Source organism: Onychomys torridus, chromosome 5, assembly GCF_903995425.1.
Source record: "Onychomys torridus chromosome 5, mOncTor1.1, whole genome shotgun sequence".
NCBI lineage: Eukaryota > Metazoa > Chordata > Mammalia > Rodentia > Cricetidae > Onychomys > Onychomys torridus.
In genome coordinates, this window is record NC_050447.1 from 135,506,953 (window position 1) to 135,534,633 (window position 27,681).

Sequence of the window (27,681 nt, forward strand, 5' to 3'; positions counted from 1 at the left end):
ACCAAAGGGAAGACACTGGCTGAAGACACTGGAGAGTTCCTTCTACCACACTCTCCTCCACTCAGCATAGCAGACCTCTTTGTCATTTGTGGCAAGTTATTTGCATGTCTTTGGTCAATGTGTGTGTATGGAGGAGGGTGAGGAGAAAAGCAGAGACTCTGGCAACTGTTTGGCTCTTTGTTAATTCACTACTTAAAAAATAATGCGTTGAGAATGGAGTGTAAGAAAATAAAACTTGGGGTGAATTCAAGTTAATTTCCTGGGCTTCCTGGTCTGTAACAATAAAATGATGCTTTCTCCACCTTCCCCCAAAGTTGGACCTGGCACACATGTATAAGCAAATTCTAGTCTCTGCTCAACACCAATTCCTGTCAAACCAGGTTATTTATCACCTAATGCAGACTCATAAGAAAACTGGCTGCCTGAGCTTTACAAGCAGGACTTAAGACAAAAAGAGCACTTAAATATGTGTTTAAATAAGCCTAATTAAGTGGGAAACAGACAGCCACTGAGATCATCTAAGCCAACATATGCTGGAGTTGTAATTATTTGGGTGCTCCAATAAAAGCATTTTGCTCCAATTGTGTGGATAATGTTCCTGATTGTCCACTGTGCTTTGCCCGTGTCAACATTAACAGATGTTAACAGATGTTCTGGGAACCACTGAATGCGTTTATACCCAGTCAGTCAGCAGTTACAAGCAAATTTAGTCCATCTTATATTTTCCTCCTGCAGACTAATAATATTTCCTAAAGATTTATCTAAGAGAGTAAAAGGTACCAAACCTGAAGATCTGAGTTCAATCCCCAGGCCCCCATGGTGGAAGGAGGAAAGCTGTCTCAATATGCACACTATGGTATGCACATGGACACCTTCACCCTCACACACAAATCAACAGGTAAAATGGGGGTGGGGGGAGAGAAACAGCAGTATGTGAGTCAACATTCCCCATGTATATGAACACAAATTAAAAAGATGTTCAAAATATGCAATGGCTGACCCCAAATCCACCATTACAGTAGTCTGTAATTTAGCAGACGGCTCAGAAATCCCACCAAATACTCCAGTTTTCACTTGGTCACTCAACTAGCCACCATCCAAAAGGAAAAGAGCAATAGAAGCCCCCAGGCTCCCTATTTTCTACTGTCCTTCCCCAATGTGCGTTCACAAATGTGTTAATAGAAGGCTCTTATAATTCCCAGCATCCACAACTCCAGTTCCAAGGAATCCAAAGTCCTCTTCTGAACTCAGGGACCTGATACATAATTGATACACATACACACACACACACACCACACCCACACCCACACACCCACACACCAAAGCTGTTCCATCATGATGGAACACTTTCCTACAGTGGACAGAAGGGAAGAAGGGATCACTGTGGGGGGAGACTGAGGAGGGAAGCGGAGGCCAGCATCCTGCCGCGCCCTACCTTGGAGCCAATCTCTGAAGTAGTGCAGCCACATTTGGGGAAGTTGCTTGTTCTCCTCCAGCATGACATACTTCACATTGCTGAAACTCTTATGAAGGTCATAAAGTAGGTGTTGGATATTTGGGTAGTCTGCTTTCTGGGTAACTATATACATGTTGTAGAAAGAAAAGTATTTGAACTGTGCAGCAATGAAGTCATATTCTCTGGTTTCCCGAGGGACAATGTCTGTGAGGTCCAGGCCGTCTCTCACTCGGGTGGTCCCATAAAGACTGACCCCCAGCAAGCCCAGGAAAAGGAGGATTACCACAACCTGCAACAGAGAGAAGGGCACTGGATGAGACCCAAAAGAACATTCCTGATACCTCCAATACCAGCACCAACTGCTTCCTTTACTCTTTTCACATAAATAGCCCACACTTAGCATGGCATCTTAGAGGGTCAATCTCCCAGAGGGAAAAGCATAAGTCACACTAAATCATCTTTTTAAGTAATCTTACCAAGAATAAAAATGTATATAAACTGAGGACCTCATTTACATTCATAATAATATCTGCTACATGGAACCTCCCCGTGTAGGAGTTGTGCTCATTAAAGCAGCCCTGAAATTTGCAGTTAGGCTTTGGTGGGCATGTCCTGAAGCCCTCGTGCACATGAGGATGGATCCCAAAGGTGCAAACAGTTCACATATTTTTCTTCAAGGCAGGAAAGCACTCATGGTGGAAAGTTACCTTGGCTTTGGGTTTCAAGAGGAAAGGAGCATAGTGCTTCTCTGCAAACGAAGAGAGCGTCCACTTGGTGCAGGGGGGCTCGAGGCAGTGAAGGCTGGACTCTGAAAACTGTGAGAGCAGGTCCCTGGTGGAGCTGGTGCTCTCAGGGCTCTGACAGCTGAGGGTGTCCTGGGTGACGGTGACAGGCTGTACAGAGATCTCGGATCGTGGCTCAGCGGTAGTGTAGTACACATGTGTATGAGGGTCGTACTCTGTGCGGAGCTGAACAGTGGACTGCATGGTGATGTGTGTTTCGTGGGCGAAGCTATGGCTGCTGTAGGGAGGTGGGGGGCTGTAACGGGTGTTACTGTGAGGCTCTGTGTAGGCCTGTGGTTCAACCTGAATCACCCTGCTGACACAGGGGCTGAAAGACAAGAGAAAAACACACTGTAGTGTGTGGTCATGATGGAGAGACTGGGCTTTTTTCTGATGAGGACTGATGCTACCCGCTGACACCACTGACTTAGGAGAGAAACATGTACTACTTCTCTGCAAGCATCACCTGACTGCTCTAGACACAGATGTGATCAAGTCCAAGCCAAATGCACAGTGGATCCTGAAATGATGATAGACCCCTGCACAAAGCACAACTCCAAAGAACTAAAAAACTAAAAACAAAATCCACCACCCTGTGTTTCTTAACAGGTGGTTTTCAGCATTCCTCTGCTCCAAAGGGCTACCAAACAGTCCTAAACAAACACAGGTTTGTGATGGGAAGAAAGACCACATGCAGCAGAATCTCTAGGGGAGGTTTCTGGGCATAATCAGTTGGGGGAAGGGGAAAGTGTTGGAGCTCACACGTGCCAAGGAGTCCTCTGTCTAATACCCTTCCCTACCCTCACCACACCAGCCTAAACCCTGTTAGCTACATCCCCTTCAGAAGAAGCCACAGACTGGAAGGGTTCTATAAACAGTCTTTCTATATGTCCAATAAAGGCCCCAGGACCCTGAAAATGTACCTTGTGAAACAGCAGAAAATATCCAGTCGTCTGTCCTCTCGTCTATATAAATCCATACTGAGAATTGCAGGGAAAATGAGCAGCACCATGGCAAAATTGAATACCACCACCACGGCAGCCTGGAGCAGAAAAGTGGAAGAATCAACACACTTCCTAGTTAGCATGCTGTTTTATAAGCAAGCATCTCTTTTGTAATTTTTATTTTATATGTATGAGTGTTTGCCTGAAAACATGTGCACCATGTACATGCAGTGCCCTCAGAGGCCAGAAGAGGGTGGCAGACCCCTGGGATCTGATATGTGAGCTACTATGTGGGTGCTGGGAAGAGAACCTGGGTCCTTTGGAAGAGCAGACATGAAGTGTCTCCTCCTCTCCTCACCACTAAGAGGCTATGTGACCGAAGTGGAGGAGTCCCAAAAGTTACACAGACTGGCATGAAGCCACTGCTGACTTGCTAACCCAACCAGATCACATCTACACACCCGGGCAAAGAAAAGACTTAAGATGTTCCACTTCAAAACAAAACATTTTCCTTCCAGAACATTTCTAAGAGTTCCCACACTCCTGATTAATACTCTGTATATAAAGTAGATCAAGCTTATCAACATGTCACCTTTAAAACATGAAGTAAAATTTAACACATGTCCCCTGAGGTTTTTAATAGGCACATTCCAAATAGCCTCAGGAGCAGCTTTTGGGGTGTTCTAGTGAGCAACAGCAAAGGTCAAGGAGAGTTAAGCAGAAAGAAATTCCTGTGTGTGATTATAGTCTGTAGAATAAATAAGTATGGATTCAAAAGCCACTCTATAACCTAGAATAAACACAGGGTTAGGTTCTGCAGCACTCGGGCAAATCTCCTGCTGACCTAGTAAAAATTGCAAAATTGCGCTGTTATTAGGCAAAGCCAACAGGACATCCAAGGGCAGTCCTGTTCTGAGAAGTGGACAAGAAGCAGAAAAGAAAAATGGAAGGGGAATGCTAAACAGCCAAGAAACAATCAGAAATTCATTTAAAAAGTAAAACTCCTAGCAGAGCTTTCAAAGGACAGCTTCGGAGACTCTCAAAATAGGAAAAGGGATCGGGTGAGGAAAGGAGGCCTGGCTATCACGGGTACCAAGAATTAAAAACCAAGAGACACTTCACAAAGGGCTTTTTAAAGGGAGTGTTTGTTGGTTTATGCTCCAGGTGAAACAGCATTGAGATGCCCTTCAATAAAGAGTCCCCTGTTAAGTCTACAGAACACAAAACAGCCAAGTCTTCTACATCATGCCAACTATCTTGAGTTGATTTTAAAAGGACCTCATCAATTCCAACAGAACAGGTTAACTACAGCTCAAATGCATGTGCAGGACTCCCAAGGCTTCTTTATGAAGCAGGATGTGTGACAAGTTCCTGTCATCACTGTGACTGGAGACACTAAATTGGAGATATATCTCTTCTCTTTAAAGTCTAGTCTATGCTAGGTGCTGGAGAAGTAGAGAGAGCTACAAATAAATTGCATACAAGGCTGAGATGTGTCAGCAGGTGAGTGCTAGTGGGTTATTGGGTGGACATGGTGGCTGGTCCACGGCTTCCTGAGAAAAGTTTAGAAGATGAAAATAGGGTCCAGGAGGAACAAGGAAGATACAAGATGCTTGGTTGGAAGATACAGGACAAGAAAGACACTCTTGATTCAAGCCACTCAGTCCTGTGACAGGTGATGGGAGGCCAGGCTGTCAGTATGCACCCACTGCATTCCCACAGTAACCAGGATGCGGAGTTTGCCACAGACAGAACCAATTACCTAGAAAGCCTGAGGCTTCCCAGCCAATCAGATTCAAATGGAGGTTTGATGCAAAGTTCCCATCTTAACTATTTTGGATGCTCTTGTTAGAGCTGGTGACTTCTTGCAATGGCATGCTCACACTAGGTGTGGACTGCTGACCAATTAGATGCAAGGAATGTTGGGAATAGTAAGACTTGAGATTTTCCATGAAATCAGTTATGCTGGGGCTGAATCCTATTAAGCCTTTTAATTCCAGTCATGTTTACAGCTCAGGAGTGGGATGCAGAGATAAGTCCTAGGCATCTCTTGAGGGTGAGGGCAGAGACTCCTGAGTCACTAAGCCTCCCAAGTGTACAAGCAGCATGTGCTGCATGGCAACACTCATTTAAAAAAAAGCATCAAAAAGTCTGACAGGCAGCTATCTTTGCTTACTCAGATGGAAGCAGAGGGACAAGAGCCCACAGCAATAGCTCTTCTAACCTATTTTTTGAAAATGTGTTCCATATTGAGGGGGAACAAAACCTTAGAAGCTGCTAGCAAGGATTTCTCAAGGCAGAATGGTCTCTGCAAAGTAAGATGAAAGTTTAAACAAAAAGAAATTCTACGTAAGTCAGAGAATCTGATGGGAATGATCTTGGCTGTGGCCAGTTACTCTGCTTAGAGAAGCTGCCCCGACCCCCAAAGCATCTATAGTGGCCCTGTTGAGACACCTGTGGCAGGACCCTAACCTAAAACCTTTTACTGGTGTAAGGGTATAGTTCAATGGTAGACAACTTCTTTGTGTGGTCCTGGATTCAAATCCCACTGCCACAAACAGAAAGGGGGATAGGGAGAATGCTCAGTAGATAAGAGTAGTCACTGAAAAACCTGAGGACCTGATTTCAAGTTCTGTTGTGTAAATAATTTCCTCCAGAACCGAAACATTCTATCCTGCAGAAAGCTCTTTAAACAGGAACATAAACAACCAGCTTTAGGAAGTCCCTGAAACTGATCAGATTCACTAGGCCCCTCCCTGCCACAGTAAGCAGAGCCCAGCTGCAAAGAAGACTTCAAACAACTGAGCTGCAAAGACCAAACCGGTTGTCTGAAAGAAGCAGAGGTTTAACCACGAGTTACCTGGAAAGGATACTCTCCACCTGCTGAGCTGCCTGCAGGCTGTGCAGTGTGCTCTGGGTTCCCAGCTTTGTGAGCTGTCACCCATGCTGGGGTGGGTTGGTGACGCAGCTGCCTTTGAGTCATTTCTGCTCCAATAAGTAACCCATCATTGATACTCCCGTAAGTAACCCCAATAAAAATCAATGGTTCACCAAGTTGGACTTTGGTGGTATCTGTACTTTGGTCTGTCATAGGTTCCCTATGAGTAGACGTGTGTTGCATCTCCCCAGGAAAAGTCTTGTCACACAACCAATTCCCAGTATCCACATAAAAAGCTGAATATTGCTTCTAATTCCTGTAATCCCAGCATTGGGGTGGAGCGTACTGGCCATCCAGCCCAGATGGCAGACAAGAGCTTCAGGTTAAGTGAGAGACCCTTTCTCAAGTCAGACAACGAAGGAGGAAGATACCTGATGTCCTGCTTTGGCATCTGTACATGTGTACATGAACATATACACTCATACACTCACACACACACACACACAGAGAGAGAGAGAGAGAGAGAGAGAGAGAGAGAGAGAGAGAGAGAGAGAGAGACTAATAAACATTTAAAGCAAACCTTTATCATTAGAATGGGTAAGGGTCTTGGGTCTGGGGGTCACTGGGGAACTGATATGACAGTGAAGGCTGATCAGGAGACAAGCTATTTCTTTGAGAGAAGGAATGCTTTGGTCAGGGCAATCATCAAAGTCTCACAAGGAAAAAAAAAACCCCAAATGTCATACTGGTTTATTCTGGCACAAAATCTCTCTGGATGCTGATCATGGCTACAGACGACAGACATACAAAACGCAAAGCACTCATTTTGTCCCTGAAAGGTGCTTACCTTGGGAGAACTTAGCGCTCTGGATTTTCTAAAAGGCTTTTCTATCCTCGGGGAGAGACCACACCGTGGGGTGTCATTAAGGGAGGAGGAGTTTGCCTTGAGGAATCATCAGTACTGAGAGGAGAGGAGAGCAAAGAGTGAGGGAAAGACAAGGTGTGTGTGAGCCGACACAGCACGGAGGGCAGGAGAGCACAGCGAGGGCGGGAGGGCACAGTAAGGGGAGGCAGTGGAAAGGAGAGCAGAAGCCTTATGTAGAAACTCCAGAACCAGCTCCGTTCCAGAGTCCGCTGCAATGAGCAAGAGCAGACACAAGAAGAGTGCATAGCAGATGCGTGCCTCTGTAAGACAGGTTCCTGAACCGTCAGTGGCGCCATCAAGGCCACAGGCGTCTTTCCCCTTATCCTTCCTATTACAAACCCTTAGTCATTTTCATTTTCTTGTGCATCTGTCCAGTTGCAGATTTGACATCACTCATTAACCACTATCTCTATTTCCATAGATGTTTATAAGGACAAACCTTTCTGGTATTTCTTTTTTTCAGGAGTTGGTGCTTGTGACTGACAAGCGAGAGGCTCTTCTCAATCTCAGATCTTTCACCAACTATTAAGGAAGCCTCACACCCCACCCACAGTAGGGCCTCTACTGGTAGGGACATGAAGCTCAGACACCTCAGGGACTGTTTCTACTCTGGTGACAATGTGTATTTAAGAGTATAAATAGGAACACAAGGCATCATCTGTCACCGTCTCTTCCTGGCCATGGTTCTTAGAACCTGCTGATGAGTGGAGAGCATGAAGGAGTCAAACTTAGCAAGAGTTTCACACAAGTACATCAAAGTGGTTTCCTCCAGGCAGCTGGCCACCTCATGAGTCTTCTTAGACATCCTAAGAAACATCTTAGATGAGGATGTCTAAGGAAAAGAGAGACAAATGTTCCCTTCTAAAGCTGAAGCTTTAGAACTTGAAATTAATTCATGAAATTTCCACTGTGTTATGAACTACCTGGAAGCCTGCTGCTCTGACTGCGTCAGGCTTCCTATGAACTACTACGACTTACTAAAAGGTATGAACTACTCCAATGAACTACTGTGACTACTAGGTATGGCCCACAGCTGTTCCTCTCACACCCAGGCTCTTCAGGCTGACAGCCTAGGTATGAGGACCTGGCTGGGAGGGAGCTGTCAGAGTAATGAGGTCAGCAACACACCCTTGGCACACAGTGAGCGGCAGGCACTCTAAGCCTGCTTAAGCATCCCGAGAAAGGAGTAAGGAACCAAAGAGGACAGGATAGAATGCAGAGGCCAACAAAGGAAAAGGTAGTGAGACACAAGGATCCCCAAGAGATGCCCCTGTAGAATATAGCCAAGTGGCCAATACACCCTCATACAGTGCGACAGTCACTGCCTGTCCCGGGATTTGAACAACCCTATCTGCATACAGCAGTAGAATCTTCTATGGCCTTAAGGTGGGGCTGGAGCTGTTTAGGGAAGAGAGATATGAGGTGACCAGAAGGGCAGCAGTCTAGAAATAGGAGCCAGCCAAGGAGGACTTCAAGGCACACCCCTGGACCCACTGACCTAAATTAGACAGTACAATTCCATAGTGAATGGCTACTGGGTAACAAGGTCTAAGAAAGCAAAAAGCTCTGGCACTTGTTTCAGGAGTGCCAGGTCACGCCTTGAAGCACCTACCCAACGGCACCAATACCCAGATGATGCTGGCATGCGCTGGACTTGTAAAGTAAGTGCTGAACTCAAGTAAAGCAGAGAGGAGAGCCGAACAGCCAACCCACAGGGATCTGCGCGCCGTACACTCACCTGGAGGGAGAATGCCCGCAGTGCAGGGATAGGGATGAGTGCAGCCATGAAGAAGGCAGTCACATTGCTGATGGAGGTGAGGGCCACGCTGGCTCCTGTGCGCTTGAGGCACTCCCCGGTCCTGTCCTGGGGGAGACAAGCCACAGTGCTGAGGGCTGCAGCCTATACTAGCCACCCCTTAAAGCACGTTGTGGCAGCTTCTAATACTGGCTGTACTGTGTCTAAAGAACAGGGGAAGGCCACAACCAACCTGACCCCAACAGAAGGTCCTATTGACTTCTCCCTCATGGTCATGTGTTCCTCATGGTTGCCATGGTTACCCAAATCAGAAAGCTGAAGATAGTGGTGACTTAAATGCAAATCATAGCCACAGAAAGCCACAGAAGCAAACTTGAGCTTTGGGAAGGACAGCACAGGAGCATGAGGAAAATGCTAAGACACCCGCATGTCCATGGGCATCTAAATGGGGCTCTTGACATTTCTCACAGAGATGTGTCATTTGACTTGAGACTGACCAGACGGTTGGAAAACTACAGGACTATGGAAGAGAGTGGGCTTTGAGTGCCCCCCAACTTCCTTCTTTTCTCCCGCGGTTACCTCAAATGGAATCCTTTTATTTTGTCCTGTTTCACTGAATGCATGTGCCAGGAGGAAGACATCATCCACACCAACACCAAGAGCAAGAAATGGCAAAACCTACAGCAAATACAGGCAATCACAGAATTAGCCTGGTAAGATCTCACAGGGAAACAGTGCTGCCAGTGCCCCACGGGTGCCAAAGGGAGTTTATGCCAGTTCAGTGGACAACGTACTTATCTAATAGTTTGCATCCCTAAAATCTTTCAGTTATGACTCAGCGATGTTCTTACAAGTTTCTATTTCTAAGGTACAGGTATAAGAGCTTATCTTAGAATTAAAAGTAAGAAGCCAGCTAATGCATATCTAAATCTATAGTCCTAGTAATCCCTAGACCAGCATCAGTGAGAAATGCTGAAAAATAAAGAGGGTGCCTCCGTGCAGACTGGGTCCAGCCATCTGTTTTCTCAGCGTGATACTAATGCCTACTAGAGTTTGGGAATCAGTAAATGATATAAACTATTCTAAGTGAATGTCTCTATTTGCCAAGTGCATCTCCAGACTAAAAAAAAAGTTATTAATGTGCGTGTGTGCGTGCATGCATATGTGTGTGTGTGCGTGTGCGTGTGCGTGGACACGGGTGCCACACAGTCTACTGTATGGAGGTCAGAGGACAATTTTGTAGGCTGTTCTCTCTTTCCACCTTTTATGTGGGCTCTAGAGATTGAACTCAGGTTGCCAGGTTTGCATGGCAGGTGCCTTTACCCAATGAACCGTCTTACCAGCTCTCCAGGCTTTTAGCCTACAGACCAGATTGGCCCACTGAGAGCTCCACCTCCCCCAAGATAAATGGCATACTCATGGAAAAGCCTTTAAAGACTCTTCAGGTGAAGTAGACACACAGGGGGCTGGCAGGCTGGGAAAGTGTTGGCCAGAGGGCAGCAATGAATGGCCCTGTAGTACCTGAGTTGTTGCGGCATTAAAGGAAATCCCGATCAAGGAGCAGAGGCCCAATCCTGCAGCCACGGACAGTGCAACCAACAGGACGCCAGCCAGCCCCACGGCACCCTGGGACTTGGAGCAGTCCCAGCGCAGCATGGTTAAACAGGCATAGGCAAGCTGCAAGCAGAACAACAGGGGAGGGGATAGGAGTCAGAGGGGATGGGAGGGTCAGAGAGAAGGAAGTCGGGGGAAAGACACAAAACAAGAGCCAAACATCAGAATGTGAGTGATTCTAATGTTTCCCCACCCACTGCCCACATCCAAAGTGAGAACTTATTAACCCCAACAACAAAATCATCACACAACAGGCTGGGTACCATTTCTGCAACCCTTACAAGACTGAGCTGTCCCTGTCTTGGATGTACTTATTTGTCAGGTGCAGTTAAAAAGCAGGTATTGCCACAGAATAGTAAAGAACTAAAATTACAAAACAAACCAACTCAAACCACGCTGACCACCCCAACCTGTGGGAGCCCAGAATTACCATCAGTAGGTAGCCACTGGCCACTCGGATGACACTGACATCAGAGAAGGACTTTAGGATGTCGTCCAGGGTTGTGGTGGTGAAGGAAAGCACCTTTTGAGTGGAGTTTGGGGCAACACTTTGATGAACCACCTGTGGTCACAAGACAAGGCTAAATTTCCAAAGGAACTAAAGCACCAGCATGCTCCAGCAGCACAGACTTTGGGGACACCACTATGCACCCCGCATTGTGTGCTGAGACATCAGTACAAAGTCCCATGTGGTCAGAGGATGGGGGAAGAGAAACTTCCCTCTGACATTGAAGGACACTGTGATCAAAAGGAGAGTGGGTGGCCACTGGTCACCTAAAGTGTATTACTTAGTAACTCTAAGGTACTCTCCCCTCCACAGCCAGACAACTGCTCTCTCTTAATCCAGAACAACTCATTCTTATAAATTCCACCTTCCCCCACTTCATTTGCTGGCCACTTTTGAAAGGTCAGAGGCAGCCCCATAGAGGTCACTGCTTGGGAAACAAAGGCCAGCCTCCTGTCACATGACCTGACCAAGGGGCCTGCAGCTGTGAATAGGTTCTGTCTTGCTAATGCTTTCCAGACACCTTTTCTTGCTCACCCAGTGGCTCCCCCCTCCCACCTTTACACTCCCTGGGCTCTGGAGGCCACAATAGTTACTAGGCATGTTTCAGAACACCTCCGCTAAGAATGAGTGTCTCTTCAGACACTACTCCCAAGTCTTACAATGGCTCAATAAAGAAAATCAAGCTTGCATCTCATGCAATGCTCTGAATTTAAATCTGTAATGAAAATTAATCCAAGGCTGGGTGTGGTGGTGTAATTCTAACCATCAGGAGACTGAGGCAGGAAGATAGCAGATTTGAGACTGCCTGGGCTGGACAGTGAGACTCAACAACAAAGAAAACCCCACTAACCTACTGGGAAATAATGCTTTCAATGAGGACAGGAGGACTAAGTTACAGGTTGTCCCTGATGTCAAGGCAGGGCTCACCTCCACATACGTCCTCTGCCATGCCTCCAGGATGGCTGCCGCCCTTTCCTCATTCCAGTTGATATGAGAGACGTACTCGTAGCCTCTAAAGTGCTCATACATTTGCTTGGGAGTCATTAACTGGAACATGGTCTGCAGGGCGTGAGCACTGTGTCAGGGTAAACAGACAGAAGGCAGGTCAGCACCGCCAGCAGGCAGTGTGTGCGATGTGAGATCCCAAGTGAGCAACCCAACTCTCCCTCAGACTTCATCCCTCCGCTGTGTGCACATGTTTCCATTCAAACAAGACCAGGATGGTTATTGTATTTAATAGATTGATGTACCATATTAAAGGTGTAACCTTACAAACCTTTTACAGATAGACCCCAAAATTAAATTAATAGGCAATTTCCTTTCTCAGTTCCTATTCCATGAAACAGGAAGGAGAGGGAAGTAGATAGCTTGACCAGATACACTGGGTTCAGCCACGAACTCTCTCAGTGCAGAAATCCCAGAGACAGTATCCCAAGGGAGAAACCTCAGACGAAACACCTGACACTTGACTGACTGGAGTCCCTGACTACACAAGGGCTAACTCTTGCTTTGTCTATAGTTCCTGGTCTTTGACTCTTAAGAGTGTATAACGCTCATCAGCTCCCACCACTTAACTACATATTATTACTGGATTTTCTTGCCCCATTAGTCTTCATAAAGGGTAGACCTTTCAAAACCCTGAAATCAACAACTACAGCTCTGATGAAAACTACAAATCCATTCTAGAAAAGTTCTCCCATGAGATTTCTTTGCAAGCTGGCCTGATGTTCCCCCAGATTCAACGACACTGCACAGCTAGCTAGGATTAACCTGAGTCCGAAGGCGTGTACACAAGAGAGGCACAGGACGGTGTGGGGTGCCGTGCTGGATTACCTGACCAGTTTTCCAGTGGCATTCTTGACTGTGCCACCCACAATCAACTCCTCCTGCCAATGCATATACTTCCTGGATAAACCTTGACATCCACCATTCAAAACAAGGGCCACATCAAGAGGCTGCAATGAAAAGACAGCCACATAATTACGGGAATTAGTAGGCAGGTCACATGCCTCGTTAAAATCCAGTGCGTTAAGGGCTTGTTTGTTTCAGAGAAAACATTAATAACAAGGCTAATGAGGGTTATGCTAAATCTTACAGCAAAACTTAGCTCTGTAAACAACCTTAGTTCCATATACCAAATTAAAAAAGAAACAAAACTCATGGCAAATAAAATCTTTAAGATGAAAATATAAAGAGAGCTGTAATGAAACAGAAAGACATTTTCCTTGCACTCTCTGGAAACTCACTTTGGTTGAATTTTTGTTGGGGGCTGTGGCAGGACAATCTGGGTCAGCTGGGTTGAGGCAGGGCCGGTCCATGTACCCATGGCCAACTTCAGCTTTATTCAGCATTTCCTCCCAGCTGTCCACTTGGTAGTTTATTTTCTTTAACTCTTCTAGGAATTCCAAGGGGTCAAAGTTTGTCCACCGCAAAGGAGGCTTACCTCTGCGAAAGAAATTAAGAGGTGAGGCCATGAAAAACTGGCTTCAGACAGGCAGGAGGGCACCATGGCTGCATCTGTGCAAAACAGGCTGTTCAAAGCAAAATTCCTGGACTTGGGCATAAAGGGAAAATAAAGTGTTCCTCCCCAGCAAAGCCATTTACAAACAAGTGAGGAAAAGAGCTTGCAATTTAAAGCTGACATCAGAGACTTTTAATCCCCTAATATTTATTGTACTTAATATCTTTTAAAAAATTAGCCGGGTGGGGGTGGAGGTGGGTACTTCTAAGTAGAACACAGAGATCCAAAATTAAAAACCAAAAGAGAATTACAATATTATATTAGTACCTTCTAGCTTAAAAAAATGTTTTCTAGATGTCACTCACTAATCAAAGCGTCTGACCTATAACCTCCAACAATTCATTCTTGTGTGCCCTCTTTTGACAGGCTGGCAGTGGGGTGGGTAAGCCCCCCATGGGCTCTGCCATCACCACCATCACAGCCACTTCCCCCACACTCACTTTGGAAATTGTGCTGTTGACAGACCAGAAAGGCTTTTGGCTGCCTGTTATGTAGTTCAAACCGCACTGTAGCTGCTTAACCAGGCTGAAGTCATTATTCAGACGCTCCCAACCAGAAAACACAAAACCCCTTATTTCCCATCTAAAACTGTACACTGAAGGTCAGGGGATGGCCACTGCAAATTGCTTTTGCAGATATGTGCCGGCCAGGACGGAAGCAATAACCCAAGCACTAACTCTTGAGTAATTAGCTGAAAAATGCCTACACTGAGTAACCATCGTTCTTTAAATGATGTGGTATATGTAATTCCCGACTGCTGGGCTATGAAGCATCCCCTGTCATGGCCTTCACAGAGGGCATATTTCTCCCTTAAACATCATTACTGTGATCCAAAGGAGGGTTCATATATTATTTGCAGGAAGATCTTGAACCTTAGCTTGAAGTATTTCTTTGTGACATGTACCCAGTAATAAATTCTCTTCTTAAAGGTCTGAGTGTTGTTGTGCATAACTACAAGCATTTTATAAAGAGTTTTTTAAAAATTGCACAGACTGTGTGATAATTTGCATTTATTTGCATATAAATAGGTTGGTAAAAGTGAATAAAATTTAATGATGCCTACAGAACTGTTTTTGAAAAGAGAAAAAACATTCTGCTGAAATCCCCTCTTCCCCCCACCATTCACTCAAAAAAAAAAATTCGCTTGGAATTTCAATGTTTTTATTTCTTGTCCAAAACTGAAACAGAATAAACAATAAGCCGTACCGGAAACTGTCACAGAGCCCAGCAATTTGACACCGAGGGTACACTTACAGGAGGTATGCTGTCCCCGACTGTAACTTTGCCCCTTCCCAGAAGCAGTCCAAAGGTGTAATGATTAAGCAAGGGTAAAGGTATTCTATTATCTGTCAAAGCAAAACAACAGGAGTGCATTAGACTAACACTGCTGGGGTGGTTTTCAGAAACTATGAACATGTTTCCCTCTTTGCAAACAAGAAAAGAATGTACCTGATCCATGTAACCTGTCTCTGTGATAAGTTCCCCTGATTTGTAGCACAAATGTTCCAACTTCCATTGCCTATAGGGATGAAAAGCAGAGAAAAATGAAAAAGTAAAAACAGAACACTTCTTACTGCAGTGAAATGAGCTAAAAACAGGAGCACCAGGACTTATCAAGAGGCTGTAATTTCGATCACGTTGAAGTGTCTGTCAAAACCAGCAGAGCTTTTGCCAAGCAGAAAGCTGGCAAGCCTGCTTTAATGAATAGATAACACTGGATTGTAATTAACATGTGGGGTGTTTATGTAAATGAATGCTACCCAAGTACTTGAAAAGTCTTGTTTCCTTAAGTGTTCCACCAATAATCTTGTTTACACCATTAATCTGCTTTTCTACATACATTAAACAACCTGCAGCAATCCAGTGGAATTATCACAAATTCAAAATAAGTGGAGCTTGAGTTAGTATAGTGAGTGTTGAGATATATTCAGGTGGGAAATTATTACTGGCTTTTATTTATCTTTCTTTACTAGCGGATATTATTTATAGGTCATGTTTGAAACATTCCTGCTCTTAATCACAAATGTTATAAACAACCTCTGCCAGGTAGACTTGGATTTCCAGTCTGGTACACATGGACTATGTATATATTAACTTGATTTTAGAATCTTTAGGAATGTTCTGTAAACCCATGGCTTTTTAAAAATGTGTTTAGGGAAACAAGCCTTATTCAAAAATAAAAGGGTATTTGGAAAGAACAGAGATGGGAAATCAAGGAATAAAAACAAAAATTAACCCTCCAAAACTGCTCTACTTTATTGGTCTTCTTAGGGAGGCCTGTCTTCACCCAAGGGCACTTTTTGTGCTTTGTGTCCTCTTCCCTATGCTTCTTTCTAGAATTTTCCCTTCGTTTGCTCAGTGCCCTTTTGAAATTCTACCTTCCTGCTAGTAAGCTTTCTTTGCCTAATGCTGGTGAACATGATCCTCCTGTACCTGAGGTGTGTAAGGTGTGCTCATGTGGCTGTGTCTATGCCTACCTGTGCTGGCTGTATTTCCTTCTCCAGTGTAAGGGCTGACATTACCTATTCATTCACCCACCCATCTCTCCCATCTTCTCCTTCCCTCTACTTACTTATCAACCTGCTGACCATGTAGGCATGTGTCTGTCTGTCTCTCTCTCTCCCCTTAATTCTGTGTAGTGCCATCAGAATATTCAACATAAACAGGTTTTCAATGCCATCTGCGGAGCTGGTTCTCTGTGTTTGCTTGAGAAAGATACTGTTCATCATTCATTGGGCATGGATCCAGAAGAAGGGCTTTTAAGCCTGGATTGATAATTTAATAACCCTAGGATCTTGGACAAATGCTCCATTTGATTTAATTTTAATTTATTTCATCTAAAATATGCATATATTGAATATGCAAGGGTTGGTTCCTGTGCCTAACTCTCTGGGTCCATCTTAGCTTCCTTGAAAAAGATGTAACTTCACAGTAGAAAACCTTAAATCTTGTCCTGAAGCATGTGAATGACAGGTTCCTCAGAGTAGGTCTTAACATATGATATATATGGAATAACCCATGCCAGATTCTCCACAGGGCCTTTGACTGCAAATTTTGCCATCTAGACCAGACAGTTACTTTCTCTTCAATGCACACTACTGATGGGAAGAGAGCAGGTTGCTGAAATATGTCCACACATTTCCCAAATCCTTTTCCTACATACATCTGATCTTTCCCCTGCTCAACAACGGGCCATGTGTGCATATGGATCCTATTCTGAAGTGACTGACAGTATAGACATATTAAGGGAAATTAAAAAGATGTTAATTTTGTTCCAAATTTCTCTTAAAAGGTGTAAGTATGAATCTCCTTCACTCAGACATCCCAGAGAATTCTCAGGGAGGGTCAACACCCACCCTTCCATTTGCTTTGTAACTAATGTTACCTGTACATGCAAAGTAAGAAAACTGATTTCTTCCCCATCATCTCTCATCTCTCCCTCTGCCCTTCAACAATGTTGACTGAAACTACCCAAAATATAACTGTTCCAAAGAAAGGTTCAATAATAGAGATAATTTATAAAGTTAACAAAAAATCCAATTTGAGAAAAAATATCTTAAGCAATGAAATAAAGCCTATGTGTGCAGCCCTCCCCCCAAGCGAATTAAATGACATTCATTTGTGGACCATGCCAAGATACTCATTTGAAACACATTATAGGGCAGGAGAGATGGCTCAGGTTAAGAGCACTTGTTGCTCTTGTAGATGATGGGCTTGGTTCCCAACACTCACATGGCAGCTCACATGCTCTAACTCCAGTTTCAGACTGAACACATTTGGTACATAGACACATATGCAGGCACTCATATGGTTGAACAAATCCCTAATCTGAAAACTTGGTATCTGAAAAGCTCTAGAATCTGACACTTTTTGATATCAACATCATGCCACAAATAGAATACTCCATATTTCGAAACTCCATTTTATGCACAAAAAATAAGTACTAAAATATATAAGACATATTGGAACATAAATCAATTCTGTCTTCAGTCTTGGATCTTGCCCCAAATAAATCTTATTACCTACATGGAAGTATTCCAAAATAAATTTTTTAATGTTTGAGACATGTCTGGGTCCCAAGCATTTTGGATAAGGAAAATTCAATGTTTAGTATTTTGCTATCAAACTCTAAAAACAAATCAAGATGGGGAAGTGCTCAATGGTAGCACTGTGCAACATCTATGAAACCCTGGGCTCAAAAGTTATCAGAAAACTGTTGGAACTAATTTAATAATCCAAGACAATGTTATTTATGGAAACAAAGGGCCTACCTGCTGACTTGTGCAGATGATACAGAGCTGACCTTACCTGTTATACATGTAGACGTGCACACGGCTGGCCTGGAGGGCTGAATCCAGGTGTTGCAGGAGAGCCTCTGTGGTTAGGACATTAGCGCCTTCTTCTTTTGGAGTCTGTATCATGAGTTGAGGATTAAACATAGCCTCTTCTCCTATCTTCTGCCGGGTATAATTTAATTCTCGACTCACTCGTCCACCAACTAACAAACATGGATAGGTATCAATCAGAACAGAACTCACCTCAAAATTGTGTTGTCTTGCTCCCTAAGAGGCAGGTTCAGTAACAAGGAACAAACTGGCGATGAAACTTGAGTTAGCAGTAATGCTGGCTTTGGGAATGATAAGCCTATTAAAAATAATACTCTCTAAGCACAGTGTCTGCCAAATACTCAAATCTACTGGATGCATTCTGACTAGACACCATGAGTCTAAAGGGAAGGGGATGGGAAACACGACACACCTTTCTCTTTCCTGCGGATCAGATCAAAACACCTCTAATCTCTTTTACTTATACAAACAATATGCCTGCAGCACATTTCATGATAAATCTTCTCTCAAATAGTCTAACACAGGTAACAAGGAAAAGTTTCTCCTCTGTGGAAAAATCCACAAGGAAGGTGGTTCAGTGAGTGTTCAGAACACAACGTGGGGGCAGATAAAGACTGTGGTTCAAGTCAGAAGGGCCAGGGAACTGCACAGCAGAGGAACAATGTATCACTCATGGCTATTGCCCCTGGAATCTGGTTCCATCCGGATCACCTCGTCAATAACCAGAAAACAGGTCTCAGTTTCTGAGTCACCTGAGGGGAGTGCCACCTGTGTCTGTAAACTCTCAGGTGATGCTGGACCTCCTATTGAGGCTAAGGAGACACCCTGTCTCTTCTACAAGTTAGCTGAAACCAGGCATGCTGGCAAGCAGTCCAATCGACGGTTTTAAAATTATCTTCACTCTGGATCTCCTTTCTGTGTTCTTACGAATAAACTCAGAATGCCACCTATGTGCTGAGAGGTATCTTGGGAAGACAGATGTCAGATGATCTGCCTTTCATGTGCACATAAGGCAAAGAAGGAAGCTGGTCTAAACAGTTCCCAAAGTCACTGATAAGCTCAGAGTTTCTGAAATGCAGACCTCCGGCAATAGCTGGGAAAGAACTCAATGACTGTCACTTTCCCACGAAGAGGAATCGTTTTCTTCAAGTTTAGTATTCAAGGACATAAACATTTGGTTTGGGAAAGTAAGTAAGTACTGAGAACAGTGGGGTGTTTGGTTCTCTTGGCATATTTTATAAACAAGGGGGGCAGTCTACAAAGCAAACAATGCCCTCATTAGGAAAACTAGTACAGAATCTCAAGCTGGCAGGACCCTATGTGTAGGTCCACGAAGCCGCCAAGGCCACCATGAAGCTCAGAGGTGAAGCTAAAGCATTGTATGGCTGTGGGAGGAGGGCAGCAAAGGGCTCATAAAAGGTATTCGGAGTGTGCAGACAGCTTGACGAATGCCAAAGGGAATGGCTGAGGGCTTTACCAGTGTCAGCTTATGAAAAAGCAGGACTAGGGTGTGGCTCGGTGCCTGCCTGGCATTCACAAGGTACTGAGTTCAGCACTAGGGAAACTTGGAAACTGTATCCCTTTCATCCTATCCAAAGATAGTCTCTTATCTACTGTGGTCTAAGACACTAGCCAGCTGAATTTGACATCTGCCAGTGTAGAAGCACCGAGAAGCACTTCTGAAAAGCTACAAGGCAGCCCAACCTCTTCATTTTTCCTCATCTCCTGTGACCAGATCCTGTTCAACACACTGTGCTTCCTTTTGCTTTTAAAATTAAAACTCAGGTGACTTCAAACCATGAGGTTGTTAATAACAATAATAATAACAACAACAACAATAATAAATATTTTTAAAGATAAAATAAAAATCGAACAACAAAACAGAGTCTCTCCCTCCCCCAACAAACAACTGCTTTTACAGCGAGGAAGTTTCTGTGCAAATCAAGACAGTCTGTTTGATAAGGTTTTACTCCTGACCCCAGGGCCTAAGCAAAGAAGTCTGTCTCTATTTAAAGCCCCCAACAAGTGCTCACAAAGATAAAAAAAATCCACTGCATGGTATATGTCACACTGCTAAGGACATCACTGTACACTTTCAAACTAAACTCTCTTCATAGAGGGTTTCAGAAAGGAGATTCTTGCCAGGTGGTGGTGGTGGTGGTGGTGGTGGTGGTGGTGGTGCATGCCTTTAATCCCAGCACTTGGGAAGCAGAGGCAGATCTTTGAGTTTGAGGCCAGCCTGGTCCAGAGTGAGTTGCAGGAGAGCCAGGGCTACACAGAGAAACCCAGTCTCGGAAAAAACAAACAAACAGAAAGGATAGTCTCACAATAGAAAAATGTAATTCATAGGCCCTATTCCCACCCTACGGTGTATGTTAAAATAAATGCATTTTAAGCAACTGAATATCCATTCTATTTCTGTGGGTACATATTTTTGTTCTCTTTGCTCTAGTGGTAAATATTCATGAGTATCTTTTTCACAAGATTTAATATTCTCAATCATGGGTATTTGTGTGTGGTGGTGGTGGGGGTATGAGCTATGCACTTGAGTGCTGGTACACATAGAGGCAAGAAGAGGATATCAGATCCCCCTGGAGCTAGAGCTACCGGTGGTTGTGAGCTACCCTATGTGGGTATTGGGTACTGAGTTCAGGTCCTCTGCAAAAACAGTATGCTCTCTTAACTGCTGAGCCCACTGTTATGAATCTCACCTATGTGACAATCAGTACCAGGCAATGCAAGATCACAACCATCAGTGATAGGGAGGACCAAGCAAGCAGTTAAAACCCGTCTTAAGAATGTGTGCTGAGTGCCTGTGCCTTAATGTACAGGTACTTTGTATTTAACTGAGTGTTTCTGCCAAATGACTAGCTAACTTCAGTACATTTATCTGCATCATTTCATGTCACCCACAGGCTTTTAAACAACTTAACTCACCCAGCCACTATCTATTGACCTCTGAGTGCATAACGAGTATGGCATGTGGACAGGACCAGGCATTCCTCTCTAAGGCTCTGCTCCAAGAGGGCTACAGGGCCAGGGACATGAACAGGCAATGCCAAGAAAACCAAGTGTCATGACGAAAAATAAGGTGGTGTGGGGCAGAAAAAAGAAAGCAATGCTGGGAGACATCATGCTGAAGGAAGGAAGGGGGGCTGGAACCTGGTGAGATCTGACTGTCATTCATCACCAACTGCAGCATCCATCCTGTCTTACAGCAGCACTCACCCAGGCACCATGAGCAAGCTAAGAAACGGAAGCCTTTCAGGACACAGCAATAGTGAATCATGGTGGAAGGACAACCTGAAGTTGCCCATCCATTACTTTGCTGCCTTCCTAATGCTCTGAGGTACCAATCACTTCAGATGATTATAGATCTGCAGACAAGAGCTGGTCTCCCACCACTGACTTAAAAAGATCTGAAGGGCACAAGGGCTTGGGGTGTGTGTGTGATCCCATTTACTACCTACAGCAAGTATCCAAGTTCTGTAATCTAAAAATAATTTGCTTGGGGTTTAGGATGTAGTTTAGTGACAGAAGTTTCAACTAACAAGCAGAGGGCCCTAGGTTAAACTCCAGAAAAGAAAAGAAAAGAAAAGAAAAGAAAAGAAAAGAAAAGAAAAGAAAAGAAAAGAAGGAAGGAAGGAAGGAAGGAAGGAAGGAAAGAAGGAAGGAAATATTTAATTTTAAATGGTATCTCTTTTCTTCTTGGCTACTTAAGACTGCCTGACTAAGAAAGTTATCTATATTAAAGCCCTGATCTCTTTCCTATCTTCAAGGTCAAAGTTCCTCTTGCATACTTTTTAAATAAATAATTTAATGTTTACAAAATAATGCAGAGGAAAGTACCTATGGAACAAAATGAGCCATGAAATACAGCATTCCTTAGTTAGTTATAGGGTAAGTGAACCACAGTGACAGCCATGATTGCTGAGTAATGGGTCTATGGATATTTACCTGATTTGAGAGGTTTACTCATTTTTAGTTTTTTGCAATGCAGACTTCCTTATAACAAGACCAAAAAAGGACAAGGGAAGTACAGAGGGAAGGAAGACATGTGAGAAGACTTCCTAGACACATGAATTAAAAACAAATTCAGTGGGGCTGGAGAGACGGCTCAGAGGTTAAGAGCACTGACTACTCTTCCAGAGGTCCTGAGTTCAATTCCCAACAACCACATGGTGGCTCACAACCATCTGTAATGAGATCAGGTGCCCTCTTCTGGCCTGCAGTCATACATGCTGTATACATAATAAATGAATCAATCAAAGAAAAATTCAGGGCTGGAGGTGGCTCAGCAGTTAAGAGCACTTACTGCTCTTTTAGGGGGCCCGAGGTCAGCTCTCAGCACCCATGTCAGGTGACTCACAACTGCCTGCAACTCCAGCTCCAGGGGATCTATTCTAATGGAGCTGGGTACCACATTTACACACCCACATGCAGACCTCATCCACAAACACATAATCAAAAATAATAAAGAAAAAAATAATGTAAGTTCAATGGCTGGGGGTGTGGCTCAGTTGGCAGAGTGCTTCCCCAGCAGGTAAGAAATTCTGGGTTCAATCACTAAGTACTGAATAAACCAGGTATGGTGAAGCAGTCCTGTGATCCCAGCCCTCAATGTGTAGAGGCAGGAGGATCAGAAGCTCAAGGTCATCCTTAGCCTTATAGTAACTTTAAGGAAGGATCAGCCTGGATTATATGAGGTCCTATCTAGTTAACAAATAAACAGGCTCAATACATACATCTTACTGCATCTTTTAATCCTTCTCATCCTTAAATGTATTATTCTAACAATAAAATAATCACTAGCCTCTCTGAATCCCAAGACCCCAAACAATCTTTTGCATTTGTGTGAGATTGTCTGTCTGCAGAGCTCTTAAAAATCACTATTTGCTTAGAGAAATTTTGATTGTAGCTGTAACTCCATTAACCCAGGCTAGCTGTGTCACACAGGCGCAGACCTCAGTTTGCAGCACCACCACTTGAGGAGGGAGATCTAGGTAGGACAAGGACATAATGGGGCTATAAGAGGCAGGCAGTACTGATCTATTACAACTACCGTGCTAGCTTCCTTACAGCTCAGGGGTGACTGAGTATATCAGTGAGTATATTAAGCTTGTAGTTTGAGCTTTGAGAATGCAGATAAATAACTTCCATTTTATTTACTGGACAAATTTGTTGGATTAATTGTTTTATTGTCACTAAGGAGACTGCACTGTTTAACAGGACCCCATTTTCCTTCTGATCCTGAGCCCTCTGTCTTTTAAATTCTACATATCATTCTCTACAAATTTAAAGCTGACGCCAGTAGTTTGAAAGAGGTGGAACAAGCACTGCTTCTGCAAAGAATTTCTCAGTCAGCCTCTGTGTGTCCTTTTCTCCTCAAGCTATCGAACAGGTTTCCAAAGGGAAGCATGGGGCAGAGCCTTCAACTAAGCCCACCCCTCTGGATGGGCACCATTCCAACCTACTATAGGCCCAAGTTGCTTCCCCACTATGTCACCACTGAAGTCACTGCCTTTCATAAGCCTAAGTAAAAGATGTACCCAGCATTCCCAGTAGAAGTTTTCAGCAAAAGCTTCTTGTGAATTACTGAAAGATGATCTGAAGTTTCAAATCAAGGTGTCATGTTCTCCCCCAATGAGAGAACAGCAGAGGCAAACCAGGAGCATGGCACACACTCAGACTGTGTTGCACAAATGAATGAACGGCCTCAAAATAGAGCCCTGGGAACAGGCAGTCATCTGTACAAGATATTAATTCCCCCCAAAGCCCCCAAAAGTCAGTCAGTCAAAACAAATGACCCTTTCAGCCTGAAAAGTACCCACTCAGAGTCCAATTAGGAAAACGGGGTCTGTGCATACTAGGGCACATTCACATCTGATTAATCCTGTGAATTATCTAGCCACCTCAAAGAGAGATTTTCAACCTTTAGTTGATTCAGTTCCTCCTTTCAGTGATGTGACTAGTTACCAAGAGGGCCAAAATATACACACTGCTAAGACGAAGGAACTCTAAAATGATTGGCACTGGTTCATGTCTATTTTTTTTTCCTGGTTCATTCTAAAGTGAAAGAGAGAAAATGGTAGTCATGTAGAGAATGAACTGGCTGAGAACTCTGGGTGAAGTTTAGTCCCCACCCACCCCTTTTTGGGACGGGGGTGTTGCTCAATGGTCAGGACCTTTTATTTCTTTCTCATCATGAGAGTATGAAGTGCCTACCGTGGGAATATACTGGAATCAGACAGCTCAAAGTGTAATGATCCCTCCTGAAAGGACAACCGCACAAAAACACGTAGAAAGCAAAACATACTCTCTCACTCATCCAGCCACAAACCATACCTCAGAGAGCTGAAGGCAGGTAGTGAGTGTGCAGGTACCCACCAGAGCCCTGGGCAGGCATCCATGCCCTGCCCACCCCCACTCCATAGACCAGCAGCTCCAAGTGCCATCTGTTACCAGCCAGGGCTGCTTCCTCTGAAAGGTCTTCCCTGAGACCGAACCACTCACCCTGTCAGATGCAATCACGTCAGCCCAGGACTCTCCACCAGGCCTGATGCCTACAGCAGCTTTCAAGACAACCCTGCATCTTCTGGTGGCCCCTTCTTCAACACAAACGGCAAGGGAAGGGTGTGTGTGCTCTTACCCACACCAGACTATAGTGTTTTCCTGACTTCATAAAGGGCCCAGCCAGATATGTCCTCTGTTTCTCACTGTGTGCTTGCCAGGCTGTGCAGTGCCCCAAGCTCCAAAGAACCCCACCTCACCTGATTGCACAAGTCAAGTCTGATTATTCTGCTGAAAAGGGAGCACTGAGGGAGGTCCAACCCCTCCAGGAGGAACCAGAAACCAACACAACTAATTACATCTAGTTAAGGCCTGAGTTCTTAATTTAAGAAAATAAAAAGGGCTGCCATAGTGGTGCATGCCTTTAATCCCAGCACTTGAGAGGCAGAGGCAGGCAGATTTCTGTGAGGTAAGACTAGCTTGGTCTACACAGCAAGTTCCAGGCCAATCAGGACCATATAGTGAGACATCTCAAAACACCAAAGGAAATAAGTAAATAACAAAATGGGGCTGGGGGTCACTCAGTTGGTACTATATTTGCCTAGCACATACAAAGCCAAGCCTGTGAGTCAAACGTTCAAAGCCATGCTCAGCTACATAAGACTCTGTCTCAAAAAAAAAAAAAAAAGACTAGAAATAGAAAGCATCAAAACTCAAGTATTTGCTGGCCATGGCTGTGGTATGACACCAATCCCTAGTCCCATCTCAGTGAAGCCGACATCATGTCTGTTCTCCAGTCTTCGGAAAGCCTGCATCCAGCCTCTTCTGGAGCAGGCATGCAAGGGGAGACAGTACAGTCCCCACCTTTTCAAGCAGTCTCCCTGGCCTCTGGGAAATGCCACACTGGCCTTCCCTGTGCATCTGTGCAAAGGAGACATGCAGCACTGGGGGCCACTTTCATGATTTTGTTGCCATCAGGATTAGCTGGATTAGGGGCCAGTACATAAGGACCCCCTGGTGCCAGGAGGAAGCTTCATCACCGGGTCAGCATGGTGTGTGAACTATATTCTGTCAACCCTACCACTTCTTTCAGCCACCAACCAAAAAAGTGGGAGAGGGGAGAACAGAAAAAAATGCTTTGAGTGGAAAATTTACAAATATCTCACTTCACCCCCAACAGGCATTTCAAAGTGTGAGCCATTCAGGGCTGTTCTTTCAAGTAAGAACCCCCCCCCCCCATTTTATCTGTAAAGAATTTAGTGAGTCTGACAGTGATTACAGATAGGAAGTGCTGCTGCCGACAGGGGACACACACACACACACCTTTTTCCTACCAAACAAGTACTTTGGGCAGAGTCCCACCAATGAAACCTTGCCCTTTGGTCAAAACTCCCATGTCCAAGGTAGTCCCTTTTCCCTGAAGAATAAAACAGTGTCCCATCTAGTACGGAATTCTCCCCACATTTAATGTGAAGGAAAACAATGTGGGTAGGAAAATAGAGCAGGGAATGAGGGAAAGACTCACAAAACCACAACTTTCAACTCCTCCCCTCCCCCTTCCTGGAAACCCTCAGGTCCATTTTCCCACCTACCCCCATCCATACCCACTCATGAAGACCTGCTTGAAGTAAAAATCACTTGTAGAGAAAGTAATGGGATTTCTGCAAGTTTGCACAGGCATGTGTGTGTGTGTGTGTGTGTGCAATGTTACAGAACAGTTCCTCCTGCATAGGACTGGGCTGTTCCGTCAAAGCAGTACCTGTTATAATTCTGTCTTTCTCTTCTGTTTGGCGTATTCACCAACGAGAGAAAAGGAGGTAAGCTTTGGCGGCCCTGACCTGCAGCTGGGACACAATACTTTCGCACAGCCCTGCCGACCCCTGACATAAATTTTACTCCGCAGCTGGCACTTACACACTCAACATTAACATATGTATAGCTGCGCTGTGCTAATTATGCTAATCACCTGTCTAACTCGCTGCTGCGAAAAATGGTTGTATTTAGCAGTCCAGTGCTTACCAATGCAGCTTACTGTGTGGCTGAAATGTACATTCAGACGGCCCTGAATGGCAAGATTTTTCCACGTTGCTGGCTACATTCAGGCCTCAGAAAAATTTATTCAAGTCAACTGGTTTCGGTCCGCAACAAAAAAGTTACGAGAAAAAAGTGAGTGTGTTCTTGCCCTAACATTCTGGATCTGCTTGCAAGCAAAATGATAAATCAATTGGTGTGGGAAACAAAAAAGGAGAGAGATTTCTTTGGGGAGCCCATGTGAAACTGTAGCCTATTTTAAGAAAAAAAGAAGAAGAAGAAGAAAAAAAGGGGGTCATCCTATCCCCCAAATCTCTAGAGAGAGCAGCTAACAGATATTTAGTCCTAATCCAGAGTCTCTCAAATCGCAAGCACTGGTTGCAGCTGAACCGGGGTATTAGATGTGCTTTTCTGGACCACAGATAGATTAAAGTGATGTGTCATACTTGACATATTTTTAACTAATTGTAACAGTGTGAGAACTTCCTTAGGGGAAACAGGTAAAAACAAATAACTTCTTAGGCAGCTAGGGAAAAAAATATTTTAGAATTTTCTTCCTTGGACTATATAAGTGGAAGCTTTGTGATGTGTAACTGTTTTGTAAAGGTTTCTGATTTCCCAGTAAAGGAGCAAAGGAAACTGAGGAGTGTGGGAGGGAGAAGGTGGGGGTGGGGAAGATGAGCAGACGGGGAGGGGACAGTGGGGGAGAGAAAGACAGGGAGTCAAGAAGCCTCAATTTCCTGTTTTTACTATTACCATTTCTTAAAGGAGTGCTCCCAAGCATGCTATGGATGGCTTTCTCAAACCAGGAAAATATTAGAGCACTTATTTTAACAATTGCCAAAATCCGATTTCCTCCTAACTCACAAAATATGTTCCTTTTTAAAACTGTGAGTCTGGTCCTTCTGAGGAAGGCTGAATACACATTCTGTGGTCTCGCTAGATTTTCCGATTTTTAACTGTCTGTAGCATTATAAAAACACACCTGGGTGGACAGCAACCAGAGGTGCCCAGCCACCCGGCCCCTTGGCCAGCTGCAGCACCCTGACTTCCCTGCAGAAAGCACAGCAAATTGGAAAGCCATGAGTCTGACATGGTGTCTTGAGCCACCTTCTAGTGCTATCACACAGGCGCATGATAAACACTGGGCTTAAACCCAGGAGGTGAACCAACCCGGCAGCTCTGACACTGCAGGAGGTCCTGAGGAGAGCTGGTCCATTCTGGCCTAGCTTCCCCTTACCTTTCAGTTTAACTAAGAGCAGGTGGCAAGAGCACTGTTCCCAGCAACTTAAGGATGCTCCTTGGAGAACCTAACTCTCTTCCTACTCATTCCAACCTCTATGCTATCCAACTGTTGTTTGTTTGTTTGTTTTGGCAGCAGGAGGGCTCTAGCTTTGGGCATGCTAGCAA

At 44.4% G+C, this 27,681-nt stretch overlaps 1 protein-coding gene across 3 annotated transcripts in view; it reads right to left on the reverse strand.

Annotated features, from left to right (window-relative positions):
- The window catches only part of Ptch1 (patched 1), a 64,834-nt gene that overhangs the window by 20,492 nt on the left and 16,661 nt on the right, over positions 1-27,681 (reverse strand). For all 3 annotated transcript variants that reach the window (XM_036189146.1, XM_036189145.1, XM_036189147.1), the window contains exons 3-15: positions 17,693-17,882; positions 14,834-14,903; positions 14,639-14,730; positions 13,110-13,308; positions 12,697-12,818; positions 11,791-11,938; positions 10,786-10,917; positions 10,263-10,418; positions 9,321-9,419; positions 8,724-8,849; positions 3,162-3,280; positions 2,164-2,566; positions 1,436-1,745 (exon numbers count right to left, since the gene is read on the reverse strand). In XM_036189146.1, the coding sequence (XP_036045039.1) occupies positions 1,436-1,745; positions 2,164-2,566; positions 3,162-3,280; positions 8,724-8,849; positions 9,321-9,419; positions 10,263-10,418; positions 10,786-10,917; positions 11,791-11,938; positions 12,697-12,818; positions 13,110-13,308; positions 14,639-14,730; positions 14,834-14,903; positions 17,693-17,882 (2,166 nt within the window). The remainder of the gene's footprint in view (positions 1-1,435; positions 1,746-2,163; positions 2,567-3,161; positions 3,281-8,723; positions 8,850-9,320; positions 9,420-10,262; positions 10,419-10,785; positions 10,918-11,790; positions 11,939-12,696; positions 12,819-13,109; positions 13,309-14,638; positions 14,731-14,833; positions 14,904-17,692; positions 17,883-27,681) is intronic.